Source organism: Psittacula echo, assembly GCF_963264785.1.
Source record: "Psittacula echo genome assembly, chromosome: 3".
NCBI lineage: Eukaryota > Metazoa > Chordata > Aves > Psittaciformes > Psittacidae > Psittacula > Psittacula echo.
The window spans coordinates 98,253,837-98,275,481 of record NC_137736.1 but is presented as its reverse complement, the minus strand read 5'-3'; the positions used below and the strand labels follow the sequence as shown (position 1 = coordinate 98,275,481).

Genomic DNA, 21,645 nt, shown 5'->3' with positions numbered 1-21,645 from the left:
TGCCTTTGTCTAAAGTAGTCCACTTGGCCGAACGACTCGTAACATCATCCTTGTATGGAAACCTTTCTTTCACAGCTGCCAAGAGCCGCCTCCAAAGACTGAGGGACTTTTTCTCTCTTGCAATTGCTTTGTCAATTCCCCCTTCTCTAGCAAGTGATCCCAGCTGCTTGGCTTCCGTACCTCCTAGTTTGTGACCATCGGCCCCATTGTCCCAGCATCGGAGCAACCAGGTGATGATGTGCTCCCCTGGTTGACGGGTAAAATCTTTTCGCATATTCCGTAGCTCGGTTGAGGTCCGAGGTCGAGAAGTCACCTCTTCTTCTTCTTCTTCATCATGGGATGATGACTCCTGATCAGGTGGTGGCCTGGGTGGTGAATACATTGTTTCTTCATCTTGCTTCACCCTTCTTGCCTCTTTTCTGCTTTTTCTCTTGCTTATGGGGGCAATCGATATTGGTACGAATTGGTCCTCTGGTTTAGCTGCAGTCATTATCACTGTGCTTTGAGTAGCAACAGTACTTGTCGCGGGGGGTGGTGTAGCTGCTGTGGTTGGGGCTGGGGTAGCTTCGCTATCTGTTGCAGTTGAAGTTTGAGTAGTGGCTGTACTTGTCGCTGGGAGTGATGTAGCTGCTGTGGTTGGAGCTGGGGTAGCTTCGCTGTCTGTTGCAGTTGAAGTTTGAGTAGTGGCTGTACTTGTCGCTGGGGTAGCTGCACTGTCTGTTGCAGTCGAAGTTTGAGTAGTGGCTGTACTTGTCGCTAGGGGTGGCGTAGCTGCTGTGCTCGGAGCTGGAGTAGCTGTGCTGTCTGTTGCTTCGCCCTCAGATCCAAGGACATTTCCTTCCTTTTGAAGGTGCTGGATAGTGTTGAACAAGGCCCGGTAAGCATAGGCCAAGCCCCAGCACGTTGACATGATTTGTCCCTCTCTGGTATGACCAGGATGACAGCACACCTCATTTAAGTGTTTTACTAATTCTTCTGGATTTTGCACTTGTTCGGTGGTGAAGTTCCAAAACACTGGAGGGGCCCACTGACCTAGATACTTGCCCATACTATCCCACACACCCTGCCACTCATGGCTGTCCAGCCTCGGGGAAAATCTCTCGGTCCCCCTATTTTGTCGTCTAACCCCAGACAAGGCCCAAACCCGACTCTGCTTAACTCTTGAGATCAGACGTAATGGTTGTGGACAAAACACACTCTGTATGCGTGCCAACATGGTGACCCCCATCACAATCAGCAAACAGGTCTCAACAATATTAAAAGGCCACTCAAAAACTTCAAAACTCTCAAACGATGCTGTAAACGGTCTGGAAGGGGCACTGGGAGGGTAAAAGAATGTCTCCTTCATAGGTTGACCACCCAGGAAGGAGAAAAAAGATGTATAGTTGCTAAGCATTTGTATTATATACCTCCCAAAGTATAAAGGTGGTGACCACACTGGGAACATAAGCCAGATCAGTTTCATGATCAATTTTTCTATTGTATTACAAGTCATTACCATAAAATATAATGAGACAATAACCTTAGCCCAAGCCCCACACTTGAAAAACACTAACACAGCAAATACCGGCTCTAAGTAACCTACGGCATATTGAGACTGTGAGATCAAAAACAACAACTTTGAGAGCCAATAAATCAGCATTGTGACAAGTGACTATCAATCCAAAACACTGAATGCTTATCACAAATACGATTAGACACACTCCGGTCAGATCTGTCGTTATCTCAACCCTTCGTGGGTTCGAGCCCCACGTTGGGCGCCAATAGAACTGTCGTGGTTTAAGCCCAAGCTGTAAATCAGAACCACGCAGTCTACTGCCCCCCCCCCCCCCCGCCCTTCTTCCCTCCGCTTCTGGAGGGACGGGGAGGAGAATCAAAAGAATGCAGCTCCCACAGGTTGAGATAAGAACAGTTTAATAACTAAGGTATAACACAAATCACCACTGCCGCCACCAACAATAACAACGACAAGAGAAATAACAAGGGAAGAGAATACGATACCACCCGCCGGAAAAGACAGCCCGCCCGACCAGAGGACGTGCCCTTCCGGGTAGCTCCCAGTTCCATCCCCTGGCATGACGTGCTGTGGTATGGAACACCTCCTTGGCCAGTCTGGGTCAGGTGTCCTGTTCCTGCTTCCTCCCGGCCCCTCCTCCTCCCTGGCAGAGCATGAGACTCACAAAATCCTTGGTCAGTCTAAACATCGGTGTTATCAGTTTTTTTGTTCCCAAGCCAGAAGTCAAAAACACAGTACTGCAACAGCTACTAAGAAGGAAAAAAAAACAAAAAACTGACTGCCACTGCTGAACCCAGGACACTGGGGAACAGTAGAAACTAACAGGGTGACAAAGTGTTGGTACTGCTCCTTGCTAGAATTAGGCATTAAAAATAGACGAATTATTGTCACATCAGCAAAGTAACAGATGATCAGACTGTAAAATGTTACAGGGAAAAATAGTTAATGTTAATGTAGTACATAGTACCAGACTAAAAAGAGAGCGAGCTTTGCAGAAGGCACTCTTTTGGCAACGAAAGGGCATGTTTAAGCGCATATAAAAAAAACCCCTCAAACCCTTTAACAGCAGGAAGCGGGAAGAATTTGGGTTATAAATAGGGTGAAAGCACTGCCAAGTATCTATTTTATTGATGATCTTCCAAGTGAGGTGTCATGACGAAAACTACTTAAACTAGAATTTGGTTTTATTATAAAATCCTGAGTCCGTCAGCTGGCAGCCGCTATAAAAATGCTGAAGTGCTGATGGGAGTTAAAACGTTTAAAATTTAGTGATGCAGCGGTCAAAGTTCAAGCTGCTTTGACAACTTTTCTCCCCCATTCAGGTCTCGGTGGTGGAGGGAAAATAATTCTAACAGAAACACTTGGTGTTTTGAATGGTTCACTATTATCAGTTCCTCTGGACTAACGTCTTATTTCCTTATTGTACAGTTCAAGATTTTCTCCTCTAGGCCTGGGAAGGTACCCCTGGAGACCTGAGCCACGAATGTGCCAAGGCCGCTGGGAGCCATACCTTTCTTCCCCCGCCCCGGCCCTGGGCCGGAGAAGTGCTTGAGGAGGAGGACAGCAGCACCTGCGGCCCTCCGGACAAAGCACCCCTCCCTCTCTCCCCAGGGGATATGCACTTGAAGCTCAGCGGAGCCCGCGCCCCATCAGACACCATGGAGGCCGCGAGCAGCTGCCTCAGGCCGCCGCTGAGGGCTGGAGGCGGGCCGGGAGCGCGGGAGGGGCAGTGGGAGGCCCTGCCTGCACAGGCGCCGTTCCCGCGTACGCGCCGATCGCCGCCCGGCTCTGCTGCTCCTTCTCGGTAAGGGAGCAGGGGAAGGAGAAGGCCGCCGGGGCAGCTTGGAGCAGGGTGCTCAGAGGCTGGGGTCTAGCTGCGGGGAGAGCGGGCTCCTGAGGGCCCTCGGGCCCGGGCAGCGGGAGGTCGAAGGGGAGGGACCGCTGCCTGTGGGTGTACCCGCAAACAGAGCGGGGAAAATGGAGGCACAGGAGAGCGCTTTCGTGCAGCGGGCAGGACTGGTTGTGTGGAAACGGGCATGAGCGAGCCGAGACCAGAACCTGCGCGCTGCTCCGGCAGCCCTGGCTCGGTGCTGCCGTCGGGATGGGTGTAAGGCTCTTCTGCTTTCCTCTACTCCAGCCCCGCGGGGTTGGTAGGAGACAATGAGCAGGCCCTGAGGGCTGCCCGTAGTGCGCGGCGTTCCTTGCACCAGAGAAGTGCTCAGGTGTGAGGGAGGGAACGTTTTCATTTTGACATTTGTTACCCTGTCTGAGGGTACCTTGGTTTCTCCTCAGGGTTTTCTTGTGTGCCAACCCTTAAGGCCTCTTCCCCTTTCAGCTGCCTAGTTGGCCTTACTGGCCATGCAAACGAACAGCGCCTCCATTTGTGCCAAGCTTCCCGAGTTTCCTTGGCAAGTTCGCTATGAGTGGGCTACCAGATCTTTTTAAACGCCCATAACTCTTCATTTGCTTGTAGTTTTAATACTGTTTCCTTTGGAAATAAGCCTTCTGATTCTCTGTGAGGCCTGTGCTTCTGCCATCCCCCAGGCTTTTAGCGGGGTAATTAATTTCTGTCAAAGAAACAGGCCTCAGTGTTGTGGTAGTTAGGGATTGGATACTGGCACACACATTGAAGGGGAGGTGGGGCAGGTTTGTCTCCTGCAGGGTCATCATGGAAGTCGCAGCCTGGCCACATAAACCAAAACATAATACTGAAAAAAGTACGGCGTAAATGACAGTGATTTTCACTTGGCTTTTCTACAAGGTCTATGACCTCAACAGTTGCAAATCTCAACTACAAGAATGCAAAGTGTCTCCCCAACATTTCTTTAACTTCCCCCTCTACCTTTCCTTATGTATAATTATACATTAATTTATCTGCCCCATTACGTTAATGCCAGGAAATACATTCAGTGCATGTACTATGTCCATTACTATATACTCTGAGGTACCTCCTATCCCACATTCCACTTTCAAGGAATAAACAGATGTTCTATACACTAGACCCAATACTAAACCCGTACACTGACATGGGCAGCTCCAGGCTAACCAGAGCACATGAAATTTCTTGTCTAGTAACAGCATTGGTAGATAAGGAGCGACCTATGGTTACTGCAGAAATAAAAGTGATTGGCGATGTGGATCTGTAGGAAAGCAGAAAGGCTTTGTAAGTTCTGCTTGCAAGAGTTTAGCTCCCCCTCCCCTCTGTTTCTGTGGGGAAATAAAAATTTAATGAAACATCAGAAAGTGTTTGCAGGTGCTTTAAGTTGTATGTAACTTTTGTGTTCTCATAACTCATGCTAAGTCCAGAAGTATTTTATTTTCAAATTTAACTTCTCCTTTCTTGTTTCTTGATTTGCAGTTGAAGCCATGGCACTGAAACAGGTTTCCAGCAACCGGTGCTTTGAGGGCTTCCAGAAGGTCTTTGAACATGACAGGTAAACACTACAAAAGCAAACTAGATGGTTAGCATGGGGCAGTGAATCCATACTATTGTTCCTGTAAGTGTTCTCAGCCTGGAGGGAGATGGTGTGTTCTCACCAATATCAGTATTTCAGTAAGGAATCCTGTATACTGTTGCTTTGGCTGTGTTCTTTTATTTCTGTGTTAATGTTTAACATGTCTAGTATGCTTAGTACTGTGGGCAGATAGACACAGTAAATAGATTCTTGTTTGGTGAAGGTGAATAGAAAATCTTCCATTTCTGATCCAAAATAAAAGTCATGATTTGTGCTTAGATAAGATTTTATTGAAAATTTTAGGCTTTAGTATTAATTGGACAATTAATTAAAAAAATCTGTAGGTTTAGCAGATTGAAAACTTACCTTGCTGGGGTATGCTGTGCAGTGTATGTTCTGTAAGTCATGTGGTACAAATCACTTTCCAATTTAATAGACAAAGCTCAAGTTAAATATTCAATTTTCAAACTGCTCCCAGTTAGCAGCACTGCAAAAACGTGGCTTATTTGTAAGTCTCTGTTTTAAGTATGTTCAGAACGAGCTGAAACCAGGACAGAAGGTTAGCTATTGTCAGTTCAGGAGGCTAAGGCTGACTTTTAAAATTGCTTTTCACTTTGTTTAACTTAGTAAGTTATAATTCACCGAAAAATCTCTCTTTGAACAAAATGCATTGATTCAACTTTCTCTTTTTAATGTTAGTGACCTTGTTGATTTAGTAGTGGTGATGACAAGGAATATTTTATTAATACAGTGCAGAGCTAAAATGCAAAATGAAATTTGGAATCTACTTGCCTCCAAAAGCAGAAACCGCAAAGTGTCCTGTGCTGTATTGGCTCTCTGGTAAGTAACATGAATTTTGTCTGCTTCAGGTTATCTTTTTCAAGTTACTAAGTTTAAGCTAACTGTGCTACAGTTACTGAAAACCTGATGTAGAGGTACTACAGTGGCAGCTCTTGCAGTCTATAAATCATGGTCTCCTGGAGCACAGGTTTACTTCAGGTGTTTTGTGATAAAGATGGATGTAGGTGGTTTCAGGGGTAGCTTACTGGGATGTGTTCTAAAATGCTCAGTGTTCAAAATGTTCTCCCTTTTTGTTCAAAAATGTACATTCTGTTTGTTCTGAAGCATATATATATTTAAGGTTCTCCTGAAAGGCCTTCTGACTGGGATACCTCCTGCTCCTGTTTGTCTGTGACAGACTGCTTCATTTAACAGGACTGGGAACAAAGTCTAGCCCATGGGAGCCAGCCAAATTGTCCCTCTTGATTTTCAAAACCTTTTCTGTCAAAAACCTCATAGCAGCCTTCCAGTATCTGAAGGGTGTATACAGGGATCCTGGAGAGGGACTCTTCATCAGGGACTATAGTGATAGAATAAGGGGTAACAAATTCAAGCTTAAACAGGGGAGATACAAGTTAAATATAAATAAGTCATTCTTTACTGTGAGGGTAGTGAGTCACTGGCACGAGTTGCCCAAGGAAGTTGTGGCTGCCCCATCCCTGCCTGTGTTCAAGGCCAGGTTGGACAGGGCTTTGAGAACCTGGTCTAGTGGAAGGTGTCCCTGCACATGGGAGAGGGGTTGGAACTAGATGAGCTTTAAGGTCCTTTCCAACCCTAACAATTCTATGATTCATTCATTCTGTGAAAGAGGGGTTTGAAACTGGGATACTGCGAGCAACATGTAACCAGTGCTGTTTTTATTTCTCTAGGATTAACTTGTACAGAACAGAATTTTATAACAAAAGCTGGTTTTCAGCAAGCTGCAGCTGAACATGGCCTTATTGTAGTCGCGCCAGACACAAGCCCACGTAAGTTTTAACAAGAGGCATGGTAACAGTTGTTACACTGAAGTACACTGTCTTCACCCTAAAAGACTGAAGCACTGCAGTTTACTACAAAGTAGGTTGCCCGTCTGAGTCAGAAGATGACCTCTCCTCTTATATTGTTTGCTAGGTATATTGTCTGTGGTGTTATCTAGGTATATGTCTTTGTCTTAATAATGTGGTAGTGAAGGTCTGACATTTGAAATTCTTTTATTGTCATGGCACTAAAACTTGAACAAAGGGGCCATTGAGTTCAGCAGGAATGAGGAGAGGGAAGAAAGGGAAAACAAGGCATGTGCTATCAGAGACACTGGCCTGCACTTTGTGACTTGCTGAGATTTTTAAAAAAATCTGCAGAACTGTGTTATCACACAAAGATGTAATGTTTACTCTTTATTGTATTTTGTCTTCTAAAGCTGATTAAATACATGCCTTCAGAGGGTTCCAATACTTACAGAAGCAAACCAGGAGCCCTTCCCCCCTGCAGCTGCAACAGACTACTGATGAATAGCCTTTTTTAATGATTTGCTGGTATCTCTATAAGGCTGAGCTTATGTGTGCTATGGGAAAACTGAAAATGGTGGATCTGCAGTTACAGTCTTTTAGGGATTCGGGGTATTATGTTTAGTATTTGCTGGATTCAGCTGAAGTCTCTTGGAGTAATATGGAAATGAAGTTATGTTCTTTCCAGAAAATAGTTTTCATATGTAGTTTTTGAAGTTCTGACAGTTCAAAACCCAGAAATGCACACTGGATAATTATACTGGGACTTGTGTTTAGTGTTATCTGTGTAGGTTGACTCTCAATGAGCAACTTAATTTTCATAGTTCATTGCTTTATCCATTTTCTTTTAAAACCCTCTTTGCAGCTTCTCTCTTGCCTTTTAGCAGGCAATGATCAGCATTGCTCTGCTATTTAGATGGATTTCAGTATGAGTTTCATGTTATGCACTTAGGTTTTAGCTCAAAGACCCCAAATGTTCTTAAAGCTATGAGCTGTCTGGAGAAACAAGTGAAGAGCTGTTCAAATGTAATCACAAATTAAGAGACCGGAGCTTATGTAGTGAAAATGCTTATAAGTGCTTTTTAACTGTGTAGTTAGGACTACATAAGAATTATGTTCCAGAAGCTAGGAGATGTATCTGGATGGGGAAAAAGACACATGAAAGCTTGGAGTACCTGTCATTACAAACCTTCTGTCAGACCTGATAGACTTTACTTTTCCTTCTTTGTAGGGGTTTGCTTTTCCAGACAGGTGTGCTGACCAGTATTTTGCAAATTCCTTTTAAAATTTATTTTTTCAAGGCTTCCCTTAAGTTACTTTTAGCAGAACCATCATTGCCTTCGTTGCCTGCCAGGACTTTCTGAGTTTGTCTACCCCCAAAGGACCAAAGAGAGACTTCTTTATATCCAGCATGTTGTGTAAGCATCTCCAGTCCCTGTGACTGCTGGACTGTTAAGTTACAAAATCACTCAGTGTTCAAGGGCACATCACTGGAGCAAACTCAGCTTTGATCCTTGTAAAAATCTGATTTCACACTGTGACAGGGTGGCAGATATTTCTGCACAAGTTGTCAGGGATTGTCAAATTACATGTGGGTTTGCAGTGTAATCTAACAGTAGTGAAAGACCATGTAATTTGGGATAGCAGAAACTAGGGAGATTTTGGAGAAGGGGAGGCCATTATTTCCTGTCACATACACCTTGAAATACTGCATTCTGTTCTGCAAACCAAGCTGGTAAATCACAGGCTAATCAAAGGGAGAGTAAGAGAGGACTAGATGGGATGTATTGACTTTCAAGGAGACATCTGCAAATTCAGTTTGAAAGTGTAGCCTTGGAAAAGAGGATGCAACCCTGCAGTTAGTCACAGAAGAAATTACTTAAGTTTTATGGGGAAGTTATAGGTGGGAGCAATGAAACAAATTGCAGAAAAGATGGAGTTATATACTTTGAAAATGATAGGAACAGTAAGCGTTATTATGCTGTTGAACCCTAAAAAGGGAGGTGTAACAGACTTTATTTGTAGCACATAAACTGGTCTGGGCACACCATTTGGTGATACATGGTTCTGTCCTTCCACGGGAAAGAAACAGTTTCTGTTTCTCAATTTCTTGTACTTGATAGAATGAAGTCTATTAACTGAAACAAGCTGATAGCACCAACTAATAAGTAACAACTTCTGAGTAAGTCTCTGGGTACATTGGCCAAAGCTTTACAGAATTAGTTTAGGAGAGATCTGTATGTTATATTTATCTATTAAGGGATACTGAAACAAGTTGAAAGCTGGGTACATCTGTAGGTAATATATAAGTAGCATTTTGAAAATGTTATTGAAATAAAACTTGCAAATGCTGTATTAATGAATGAAAATCTGAGTTGTCTTATAGTTGGAGGAGCAGAGTCATGTTGATTGAGAAACTTGTGTCCAGAGTCTCTGATGTTTATGCCCAGTTTCTCCAATTGAGGACCAGTTGGATGGACTTTGATCAGCCTGGTCTAGTGGAAGGTGTCCCTGCCCAGGGCAAGGAGATTAGAACTAAATGAGCTTTAAGGTCCTTTCCAACCCAAACCATTCTATGATTCTATGAAAGACAGTAACTACAGAAAGAATTTTCATGGTAGGTGGCTGCAATATTGAAGGAGAAGATGAAAGCTGGGATTTTGGCACCGGTGCTGGTTTTTATGTGGATGCCACTGAAGAGCCTTGGAAAACAAACTATAGGATGTATTCCTACATAAAGGATGAGGTAACTTTGCTGCTGGGTTCTCCTAGTGTTTTTGGGTAAGATAAAGAAGTAATCTCTGCTGCTTCTGAAGCAACCCACTGCATTTCACTGCACCAGTACTTCAGTTGTATTGCTCATTTAAACTGTTCGTACTGTCTGTCTTGGAAGGCTGGGTGGTAGTTTTGTTGTGGGGTTGTTTGTTTTTCTTTAAGTAGATGTAAAAGGAGATCCTTGAGGTATATATTAGAAAGGTGAGAGTTCAGTTTACATGGGGTTTGTGTGGTCTGGATTCAAGCTAAAGGTAATGGGAATATAGGGAGCATATGGGCCGTTCTGGTCACTTACAGGAGCACATACATATTTCTGTGTCTATTAAAATAGGACTGTTAGGAAATTCCCACATCCTGTGTTACAGGGTTATGATAGATTTCTACAGAGATACTTTGAGGTACCTATTATCAGATGAATTGTTTCATTTTGATTTTACAGTCCTGTTTCAAATTGCCTTCAGACCATGATCACAAATATCAGGCTAGAAGCAAAGATGTGCCTTTGCTTTCAGTGGCTTTCTGGCACTAAAACATATTAGTTAGTTCTCTGCTTTTTCCCCTAAACATACTCGAGTTGCTTTAACGTTTTTATTACACTGTTGTTCCTTTACAGCTGCCTAAACTAATAAATGCCAATTTTTCAACTGACCCTGAACGGATGTCTATTTTTGGGCATTCCATGGGAGGACATGGAGCTCTTATTCTTGCTCTGAAGAATCCTGGAAAGTACAAAGTAAGATATAATGTGGCTTTTATGAGACTTATACAGGTTTCTAGAGAAGTGAGGAAAAAATCATAATACCAACTTGTGTTATACTGTTAAGTTTATAAATAGTTTTAGTTGTGGCAGTCCACTGATACCTATTATTAGAATATGCAAAACACTCTGGAGTGTGAGTATCGAGGAGATTAAGAAAACCATATTTCAGAGTTAAGAAAAGGCCACTTTCTTTTGGATGATGCTACAGCTCTTCCAAACCAATTGTTATATTTAAATGTAAACAGGCTCTGGAGTTGATTTATGCCTTTAGTATTGTCTAGAAGTCTGGTTGTGTGCTGTGCTTTATCTTTTCAAATCTTGTTTTGTTCATTTCAGAGCTTTTATTACCAGCAAATCATTGTATGTGTGTTTGCTTGGAATTTACTACGGAGTCTGTTAACTCCAACTGTGTAACTGTTAAGCACCCAAACTGCACATGGAACAGTATCTGGAGGAGATTCTCCCCTTTCCCCCTGGCCCAGTTCTTTCTCCTCCAAAGATTTGCATGTCAGCTTTCCTAAAGATTGATTTTCAGTATATTTAAGGTATCTGAAGTTGTGTTCATCTGTGTTCTATTTGAACCTAAATTACATATGCTGGAACTGATTTGCCTTTCCTCACACTCAGGAAGGTTGAGAGAAATTTTGTTGCTCTCTTTGGAGATAAGCTTATGTAAAATGCATTTCTGAGGGCAAATTGGGCATTGGTGTTTGGGAGATGAGGGGCTCTACCTAAGTGGATCAGTCCTTCCATGGGCTGTCCAGGTCCTGCACTTTGTGGTCAGCTGCTGCAAAAATTGAACTGCATTTTTGAAAATAGGATACCATTTGCTCAGTGTCATTTGCTTGGCATTGTAGGAGAGCTAAATGTAAGATAAAGCTTTATTTTTATGTCACTTTTTTTTTTTTTTTTTTTTGAAGCCAGTAGGTCAGAAATGTCCATTTTCACTGTTGGCACTTAACTGCTGATTGTATTATCTAAAAGAATGAAACTTTAAATTGAAAATAGCAAAATCCAGGAAAGCTGGCAGTGGCTCGGATGGTTTATTGCTGTTTCTTGCAAGACATGAGTGGAAATTTTGGTGTCCCATGCACAAATCAAAAAGAATGACGTAGGAACAGGGCTTGGACTTCTGACACCAGCATATGGAGTTGTGATCCGAAATGTGCTTTTCTTGACTGCTGATCCTGGAGGTACCTGAACTCATGAAACACTGTTGCACGGTTAGACTGGCTGAGCAGCATCATGCCTTAGGCTTTTGTTATGCTCTGCCAAAATACAGTTGAAGGTGAAATGGTCCCACTCTGACCATGCTGACACAACAGTAGAATTGAGATCCTTTTCTGCTGCTTAAGAGAATTCAAGTCAACACTTCCCGACAAAGAAAAGAATGGGGCGTCTAGCTCTGCATTTTGTAGCTTGGCTGATGTGCAAAAAGGAAAGCAAAACTGTGGGCCTAGAAAGAACAAATAAGAGGTAAGTAGGGTAGTGGTTAGGGTACCTAGCCTGAAGTGTTGAGGGAGTCCTGGGTTCTGGCAGTAACTTAAACCATTTTCGAAAAGGCTTTTCATTTGCTTCTTAGTTACCTGAAATCACTTTTCTGAATTCATACAGGTTTTTGTCATATTTTCTTTTTGAATAGTCTGTGTCAGCATTTGCTCCTATCTGCAACCCGATTCAGTGTCAGTGGGGGAAGAAAGCCCTTGGTGGATATCTGGGACCAGATGTAAGCAAGTGGGAGGTATGTGCTGCAACCACAGTCCTTTAATAACACATGAATGATCTGGTAAATATATTGCAGAAGGAGTCTGGAATAAAACTCCAGTGTGCTCCTGAGCTGGTACTGCTGGTTTACTACACTCCTAAGCACAGATAAGCATTGTATGTTTCTGGTGGGTCTGAGTTGCTATTGCCTGATGGTGCTTATAACAAATGCAATGAGATAGAAGGCTCTCATCAAATTGACTATATTCCTCTCTTTTTTATGAAGGTCTTAAAATCTGGGCTAAGAAAAATTATGAACAGTCTGAGACTTTCTGTAATGCATGAAAGCAGTGAGAAGTTTTAAAGAGAGTTAGGGTACAGCCTGTCTCTCAAAACCTCACTTCTCAATATATGAAACAGCTGGGTTTTGTAGTAGCCTGAAAAGAGGGACTGCTACAAACTGTGTAGAGACTGATGAACTTCACAGCATCTGCAGGGTTAGTCTGTTGGAGGCAGATAGAAGAGGAGCCCATTGGGTACTTGGAATTTGGTATCCCGTGGAACAGGATGAAAACAGACGACATTGGGTGTTAGCTCCAGGGCCTGAATTTTGAAATATAAGTAGTCATATATGAATGGCTATGATAGAAAAGTGTTTGTGTGCATGTCACTGTGTATATGTGCAGCCCTTCAGTATTTTTCATCTCAGCATAAACATTGCACTGCATTGCTGGAATTAAGTTAGAGGGGATCATCATGACCAGGTATTCTGAATTCCTTGTGAATAAACACAAGCTGCAGTTTAATCCCTTGTAAATTAGATTAAAATACTTCTTAGGAAGACATCAAGGTCTGATTAAAGCATTACAGGAATGGAAAGCACTAGCAGCTTTCACAAGTAGTAGAGTAGTTTGTATATTTAGAAAATGCTGGTTAAACTTGCTTACACTTAACATAATGAATTTATTTGGGGAAAAAACCCAAAAGTTTTCTGGCCCCTTAACTTGCTTTGGAGCTCTTCTGCAAATCCAGTCCAGTAGATCAACAGCAGGCATCAGGAATAGACTTAAGCCTGCCATTGGCACAGATGTACAAGCTCTGATCTCTATATTTCTGCTTCAAATTGCCAGGTAGGTATGTGCAAGGTCATTTCATACCATGGCCACAGTGCTTGGCTGAGTCCAAGCTCCCTTTTCCATTGTAGTGTCATTTCTGGATCTGATGGCATTTTGGAAGCATGGTTCTGATGCCTTGGTGTAGAATTTGCATTCTGTTTTCTGTTGGTGATCTGTCTTGTCCAGTGCCTTAAACACTTCTCTACCTTTTTAAAGGATTTTTATTTTGAACATGACAAGCACAGGACCCCACAGGAAACATGTTTCCCACTCACAATTACGTTTTGATGCATATGTGTTAATAGTTTTTAATCTATGCTGTGTGGCACTTTTGTTTCTCAGTTGTACAAAGTTTTCTTGGTCAAATTATCTTGGTAACCTTCAGATTCAGTGCCTTCTAGGAGTGTTGTTGTGTTACACCAGTGTTTTGACCTTTAGCTGCCAAAATAGTTCCATCAAGGTGCCGAGTTATTTTGGCAGAATCTAGTTTCTGTACAAGCTTATGAATCGGTACTAGATGATATTGGTGATGCTCTGTATGAATTTAGCCCTGGCCTGGATGTTCTGTTTGGTCAAACTGCTAGCTTGGTAATTACTTAGATCATACTGGGTATGACTTTTCAGTTGTCTAGAATTTTCTCAATTTTTTGCTCTTCAGAAGTGTAATTTGATGTCCTGATCGGTACCACCCGGTACTCTCTATATGCCATCCTTTTCTTGCAGTCAGCAAATTTAATCCAATCTGATGTATGTGGCTGAATGTTGTTTCTTTTGTATTTCTGCAGGCATATGATGCTACCCAACTAGTGAAGTCCTATGCAGGCTCTCCCCTGGACATCTTGATTGATCAAGGCAAAGATGACCAGTTCCTATCAGCAGGCCAGTTACTGCCTGATAACTTCATCGCTGCCTGCACAGAGCAGAAAGTCCCAGTAGTCTTCAGACTACAGCAGGCAAGTTGCTTCTGCAGTGCTTAATTGTCCAGTTGCTGGTTTGTGATTTTTGGGTCTGTGTGGAAAGTAGTGAAGGGAGTGTCTCTTAAGGGGGCATGCTGTCACTTAACCTGTGAGTCTGTCCTACCTGTGCTGAAGAGGGTGACAAGTGACATTTTCTTTAATACAAGCTATCTGGGAGTGCAATATCTCATCAGGTTCAGCTGCACTTCACCACTAGGTGGGGTCATGATTTTAGCTTGGAGAAGCTGATCCCTCGGTGGTCACCTGAAGAAACAGCAGTAATGATTTTTCATAAGCATCACAGTCACTGTATGAGCGAAGTGACAGATGTGCTTTTGCTGGATTCTTCACCTGTACTGTGGGTAGTGTGTTTAGCATAAACCTTTGTGATTTAGTTTGCATGTGTTTGTGTAGGTTGGGAAAGGTGTGGAACTGCTTGAAATCTTAAATTCATTTAAAGAGCCAGGTGGAAGGATTTCTCTTTCCTATGGTGTGATGACCTAGAACAGCACTTGTCTTAAGAGTGCTCGAGTCTGTAAGTGACTGACAACTTCCAGCTGAGCCCAGAGCATCCTGGTTGTAGAGAGTGAGGAATTGCACTGAAAGAGAAAGTGCTGACAGAGTGGGGTAATTCAGAGGTTTACGTGCCACTATAGCATAGTGCTGGAGCACTAATTCAGGCCTGGGCTGTGTTCTACTTATACCATGTGTTTTATGAGTAGGACAATGTTGGTGAGGGGGGACTGTTCTCTCAGATTGCATCTTGCTCTGCAACTGATGCTGTTACCCAGCTCTGATTCACATGCCCAGATTGGGGCAGGTTAGGGTACTTTCTGTTTCTTCAGCTTCCTAGTGTTCTAGATATTTCACCTGCTTGGTATCCTTGGCATTTTCTATATATAATACTGGTATTTTTGAGTTCTTAAAACAGATCAAACCAGGAGATGCATTAACTTCCCTAGAAGAGAGCTTAGCATGATTGCTGTATCATGAACTATGTGTATTTGCTGATTTCTTTATTGCTGTTTTTTTCTAGGGTTATGATCACAGTTATTTTTTCATTGCTACATTTATTAATGACCACATCAAGCACCATGCAAAATACCTCAATGCTTGAACCCTCTGGATGTGAGCATCATCTGACCATTATGAATCAAGGGATAGAGATGAACTAAACAAAAACCATTTGCTGGAGTAGTGTCTGTAAAATGGAGCTCCTCTGATTGTACTGCTAAGGAAAATAAAAGCCCCACTTAGTTTGCTGTGTGTGCTTTAGAGTAAGTATTTTGAATGTTCTTGAATGCTTTGAAAAATCCGCCAACATCATGAAGGTGCATGCTGCATTCTAGGTCAGAATGGAAATGAGCTGATGAGTTAGTTTCAGGCTATGAATGTAGGTGTGCATTTGAGACCTCAAGATGAATAACAAGTGTCCTTCTTCAGCTAATTAAATACCACTGTTCACTTCATTGCTTAATGCTGAAGGAAGTCATTAGTGGCACAACCAATGAAGCCACTTAATTAATGTGAAGTGGCTGCTTTATTTTTCCTTGGCCTGTCTAAATGCATACCAAGGACAATGTGTGGTGGAGCATACAGACAGCAGCTTGCTGTGCAGTGGGGTTTGTTGGCCAGTGTGTTATTAACATCAAATAATCTGAAGAGTATTTCAAGGATGATACTTAAAGAAAAAACCTCTTAAAAACTATTTGAAGGGAGCAGGGTTTGATTGTTGCTGAGTGCTGTCTTTCTGGCTTTCTTAGACTAACAGGACTGAAAGGAAACTGATAAATAGATCTGAAGAAAAAAAAGGCAGTTCCTATCTCTAGATGCTCTCTCATTATGGGAAAGAGTGTGCTTATTTGACAAAAAATAACAGGATTTTTGCAGGCCTGACAGTTGTAGGCCTAAACTAGTTCCCAGTGGTAGAATTCTGCCTGCTACCTTGTGTGGGACAAGAACACTGGCACTAAATGATGTTCCAAACCATTCTAACAACACAGCTTGTTCCAGTGAGCTGTCAACCTGATGTTCACACAATTACTTGTAAACTTTGCTTGCCCATGGTTCAGCTGAACCTTCATCCTTGCTCAAACCCTGACTCTCTCTTGACAGAGGAAATTAGAGGGTAGCTGTAGGATCAATTGTTTTTTGTAAGCAATGCTGAATGCTCGCGTGTTTCTCTGGCCCCTGCTAGATTGTGTTGCAGGGAGGCTGATGCTGGGAACCTCAATTTCTGTTGCTGGTGACAGGCTTAAATTATGTATTGACTTCTACTGGTCTTGCATCTGCCAATTCCTGAAGCAAGCCTAGAAGGCTGGCTGGTGAGACACTGGCACAGATTGCCCAGAGAAGGTGTGGCTGCCCCATCCCTGGCAGTGTTCAAGGCCAGGTTGGATGGGGCTTTGTGCAGCCTAGTCTAGTGAGAGGTGTTCCTGCCCATGGCGGGGGGTTGGAACTGGATGAGCTTTAAGGTCCCTTCTAACCCAAACTATTCTATGAAGATACAGCTGCGTGCATTGCAAGAGTTCTCTGAAATGTTGAATGCAAGGTTTCCACGCTGTGGATTTACAACAGGTACTGACTCCCCCTTTCTTATAAAGTAGGACATTGACATAAAAACTTCAAGCCACAACTGCTAAATGTTTAGGTATTTCCATTCCCACAACAGCAAAATGGGCTCAAAAGCTTGTTTCATGTATGGCAGCTTCTTCTAGTTGTTCCTTCTCCATCTCATGGCCAGCAAATGTGTTCCTGGGCAGTAGCTTTGGGCCAAGCACTGTGGACAGAGCAGGGCAGCAGCAGTTGGGGAGTTCAGCTTGGGGCAGGTGTTTTTAACACCAAACATTTCCATTTGTTATCTCTCAAAGGCACTATTTCTGTTCATTGTAGCTAAGGGAAATGGGCATGCCACTTTTTTCATTTCCTAACAGGAGTCTATGCACCTGTGTGTTATATTAGAGGAGATTAAAAAGCCCATTTAACCCTGTAATTTACTGCAGGTGCTTTTAAACCACCATTTTAAAGCTGCTGGGTTAATGGTAGGAAGCAGCTTGCCCTTCATGGTGGGGGGAAAGCCCTGTTGTATACTTCATAAATTTATATGGCATAATTCTAAGTTTCCCAGCATATTGTGGATGGGTGTGGGAAGCTTTGTTATCTGTATCCTTAATTTACAGTCCAGCAGGAGATCCATTACCATGTCAGCTTCCCCAAGCACCTGCCCAGCCATAATTCTGGAGCTGAAAATACCTGTCACATTGCTTGCTTGGCACTACTACTGATTGGCTGTTCTCATGCACTATTTGCTTTCGTGGTAAAACTCAGCGTTCACAGGCACTGCTGCCTTGCTTCTTGAGAGGGACTGCAGTTGCCTGACTTGTGAGCAGGTAAGGTTCTGACAGGCTTCACAAGTCCGGAACAGTGCAAACCTGTGAGAAGAGCTGGGGCATATGCAGCAGTTGTGCAGATGGCTACAGACCCCTGGTGTCACTGCACCACTGTAATGGGAATTGCACGAGGCTGTCAGATCTCCGATACTGGCAGTGCACAAGCCTCAGGTGGACATGACCTTCAGTGAGGACAGCACCAGAACACCACCGTAGGACTTCTGCTGCCTAAATTATAGAATAATAGAATAGTTTGGGGTGGAAGGGACCTTAAAGCTCATCCAGTTCCAACCCCTGCCATGGGCAGGGACACCTTCCGCTAGACCAGGTTGTGCTTCAAGCCCCATCCAGCCTGGCCTTGAACACTGCCAGGATGGGGCAGCCTGAACTTCTCTGGGGAACCTGTGCCAGTGCCTCAACACCCTATGCAGATTATAACACAGCAACCAGGTCTGTCCTGGCTCTGTATCGCAACAGCCACACAGGCACTTAAGGTTCCTCAGCAATCAAAAGCAGGATCTCCCAAGGAGACTGTTGCAGAAAGAGCTGCTCCTTCCACAATCCACTAGCAAAAGTGGGCAAATACAGCCATAAAACCACCTCGTCAAGGTAAAGACGTTGTTAGAGAAATGTTAGAGAAATGAGAAAATACCAAAATCTGCACTTGGATGGGAAAAGAGGGCTTTGGAGTAGGACCTACAAACAATAGTTTCTACTGCCCATTTCTGCAGATAAAAGCATTGGCACAGGCACTGAGTTCTCTATGCCCAGCTCAGAAAGTGGAACTGTGTTTCCTGTTTGGACTCACTAGAATAAGGAAATCATCAGATTTCATTGGCAAAAGCCTATGGAATAATCTCTGCATTTCAGAAGGAGGGCCGGGAGGAGAAGCAGCTGCGCCATGGGAAGAAGAGGGAAACAGTGAAAAGAACACCACTTGCACAGTGACAAGAGTAAGAACAAACTGAAGGTGGAAGCTCCTGTCCCCCTGAGCAGAGCCCACCATGACACCCAGCCCCAGAAGCAGAGGGCAGTTAATGCAACCATCCCCAAGCCCTCATCCATCATTCCCACGGCTAAGCTCTCCCAACACCATCTCTCGTACAAGAAACTGTCAGTCAGAGGGACAGTTGTTAAAAGGTTTCTACAAATAATAAGAGTTTAATTGTAGCTACAGTAGAGATCATCTATATACATTATGTGTGCTGCTTAGGGTAGTAGAGATTTGCCATGCGTGTTTTATTGCACATACAAATAGGGTACAAAGGTTGATGGAGGTTCTCCTTTCAGCCGTACAGGTTAAGACTGCATAAAAAAAGCTGTATTACAAAATATTTAGAGCTCTTCATTTACAGCCAACTTCAAGCAAATACTGAAAGACACTATCAGGAGAAAACCAAAATTTTAATTATGAAAAAACCAAGATTTGTCAAAATAATAATTACAAAGCTTCATGTTGCCATATATACATTGTAAAAAAATACTCAGGAAACCTGCATTTTATCCCTCAAGACGCAGAAATCAATACTCCTATTTTTTATACTTGATCTGTGAATGCATTTAAAATTTGATAAACTCTGACTTGAAAACTTATTTTCTTTACATTGCTCGTGCTTTTTGACAACAGATATTTGTGCAGCCCTGTAAAATATTAAAATACATTTTAATTTAGTGTTAAAGTGCACAGTACATTTTATAGGAAACCATATGCTAGCTGCCAATCAGAAAATTACAGTTGAAGTCAATGTTCCCTCTGTAAAATAAACTCTTTTGCTTTGGTTGAAGTAACTGGATATTCCATGCATACCCTATGCTTCGTTGGCTGTGAGCCCACCTTCCTCCTCCTGACACACTGCTGTCACTACATACCTGATTTGTGGTATTGAATCACAGAAGTTTGCAATCAAACACTGTATTAACCTTTATAAACCTACTGTGGGAATACTGATGGGTTTAAGCACAGTGTGTCTGTGACAGGTATGCATCACCCTTCCCAAAAGTCTTTATACAATAGTCCTGTCCCCATTCTCTTGCTTAAATATTTAGTCCTCCCACCACCACATTGCTTCTTTTTTTTGTCATTACTCCCTGCCTGCATTCACCACTGACCCCTAGCTCTTCTCTTCCCCACATGCAGTTTTCCTGCCCTGCCTACTGAAGTTACATCCCTAAGTTTCTCATAGGAAAGGAAAATAGATGTTCCAGGCATGGCAAGAATGGAACTTCTTGATCTAAAATATGTGATGTTTTAATAATAAAATGATACTTTAAAGTATTGATAAGAACAAGAACCTTATTTTCTATTGCTGATATGGGATAAGAGGTCTGATCCCACAAACATCCACTGCAGAACATTGTGCTTAGTTCTGTGGGGAACTGATGGAGACCACAAGGAGAAGCCCTGGACCCAGCAGGATGGATCTGGAAGATCAAGTCTTTGAGTCGGCCTTTGGCAATTTTAATGACTTTATCTCCTCTCAAAGGAATCTCTGAAGAAAACATATCAGTTTCGGCTACCTGGTGACTCTTGTCGTTACTGTTCTTGTGCTGTTTCTTACTATTTGTTCTGTAGTGCTGTAGTCTTTAAAAAAAATCAAGTTACAGTGCAAAATCCTATCTCAAGACACATGATCCTAATGCACATCATTTATTTTCTTGCGGAAAAAGTTAATTGTCTTGTGCATAGTAAAATAAGCGATCAAAAATACTCATTCACATTTACTTTTCAAGTTTACATCTTTCCTTTTTTGTGTGTTTTTTAAACATCTATATACAACTATAATGGGTGTGCTCTCAGTTTCAGCCAATTCACTAGTCGGGGGGAAAAGTGCTACTGGAATGTAGGAAACTGAACGGAATGCTGACAAAAATGTTCCACAAATTCAAGAGATCAAGAATGGCATTCCAGCTAGCTGTCTTTTTCAGAAAAGCACCTCTTGTGTTTGCTTTTTTCTCTCTTACGTATTAGAAAATACAGTTTACAGAGATCTAGAGCTACTGCACACCAAGTAGAATAAAAAATAACTCAATATTTATATTAAAATAAAGTGTTTAACCACAAAAAAGCAGTAATAAAATACAGTTTCCTAATTTACATTTTTGCATCCAAAGGATGAATAACAACTCACTAATAAATAATATTTATATAAATATTTGATGTCTGGATATTTTTAAAAGGCAATCATAGCCTGAAGCAACTGCAGAAAAACCTAAAGTGGTACAAGCCTGATTTACTCTCCCTCCCCCCATGACTACAGTGATTCTTAGGGTAATAACACAAAGGTATCTTGCTGCAAGACAGCTGTGTACTCCACACATCTGTAAGTGGCAGAGAGGTGACTGTTTCAGTAAGTACTATACAAAGTGAGCTATAAAAAGCAGTGAAGTGCTAATTTGCTCTAGAAAATGTTTAGTTTCTGGTTTGTCATTTGATGCACAGGTACAGTCTGACAGGTGATTTTGAAATCAGAATTACAAGAATACTCTTGGAGCACTGAGTTGTTTTCAATGCAGTTTAAAAAGCTGGGCAGTATTTTGACTCTTTGATGGCACAGTGGAACTGGTAACAGCAGAGAGGAGTTTTCATGTGAATAAAGCTTGTTTCGTTGTGGTTACATCTAGCAGTGCTTGAACTGTTATGCTCACTTTTACCAAGCCCTTTTCTTCTAGGATGTGATGTGGCAGGCAGAGCTTCTCCTAGAAAGAGACAAACAAAGGAGTATAGATTAGGATACTTCATACTCACTGCAGAATGCTTTACATGATCACTGTTGGAACACAGAGCCCAACAAGCAGGAGCCATTTCCTATTTTTAATTAAAAAGAGCTTCTGTGATTTTGACAGAACATCTCTGATTTTGCTCGTTATACCTATGAATTAGCGAGAGATCTGGAAATATCCTGGGCCTCAGAAACCACCCTGTTCTGTTCATTACAGTATGTAATCTGCACTAAGTGTGAGCACCAGCAAGCACACACTGAACTTAGACCTACAAGGTGAGGTAACATGGTGTTTGCCTGTTACTACATACAAGTGAGTTTGGGACAGACGGCTGGTTTTATCAGTTAAAAAAGGTTCTACCCCTGAGCTCTAGACAGGGAGGACTTGCTCCCAGGATATGCACCTTGAAAGCCACAAAAGAGTGTGTGT

The 21,645-nt window shown here is 42.5% G+C and overlaps 2 protein-coding genes across 4 annotated transcripts in view; one reads left to right on the top strand and one right to left on the bottom strand.

Moving 5' to 3' along the window:
* Positions 1–4,879: 4,879 nt before the first annotated feature.
* ESD (esterase D) lies at positions 4,880–15,224 on the top strand (the record flags this gene model as incomplete). Its single annotated transcript, XM_080613551.1, has 8 exons — positions 4,880–4,950; positions 5,723–5,811; positions 6,681–6,779; positions 9,419–9,543; positions 10,186–10,305; positions 11,975–12,073; positions 13,937–14,104; positions 15,144–15,224. Exons 1-8 carry the CDS (start codon positions 4,883–4,885, stop codon positions 15,222–15,224), a joined length of 849 nt encoding a protein of 282 aa, XP_080469677.1. The 5' UTR covers positions 4,880–4,882.
* A 3,480-nt stretch (positions 15,225–18,704) lies between these two features.
* The window catches only part of LRCH1 (leucine rich repeats and calponin homology domain containing 1), a 123,634-nt gene continuing 120,693 nt past the window's right edge, over positions 18,705–21,645 (bottom strand). For all 3 annotated transcript variants that reach the window (XM_080612862.1, XM_080612863.1, XM_080612865.1), the window contains one exon: positions 18,705–21,192. In XM_080612862.1, the coding sequence (XP_080468988.1) occupies positions 21,079–21,192 (114 nt within the window). In that variant the 3' untranslated portion in view covers positions 18,705–21,078. The remainder of the gene's footprint in view (positions 21,193–21,645) is intronic.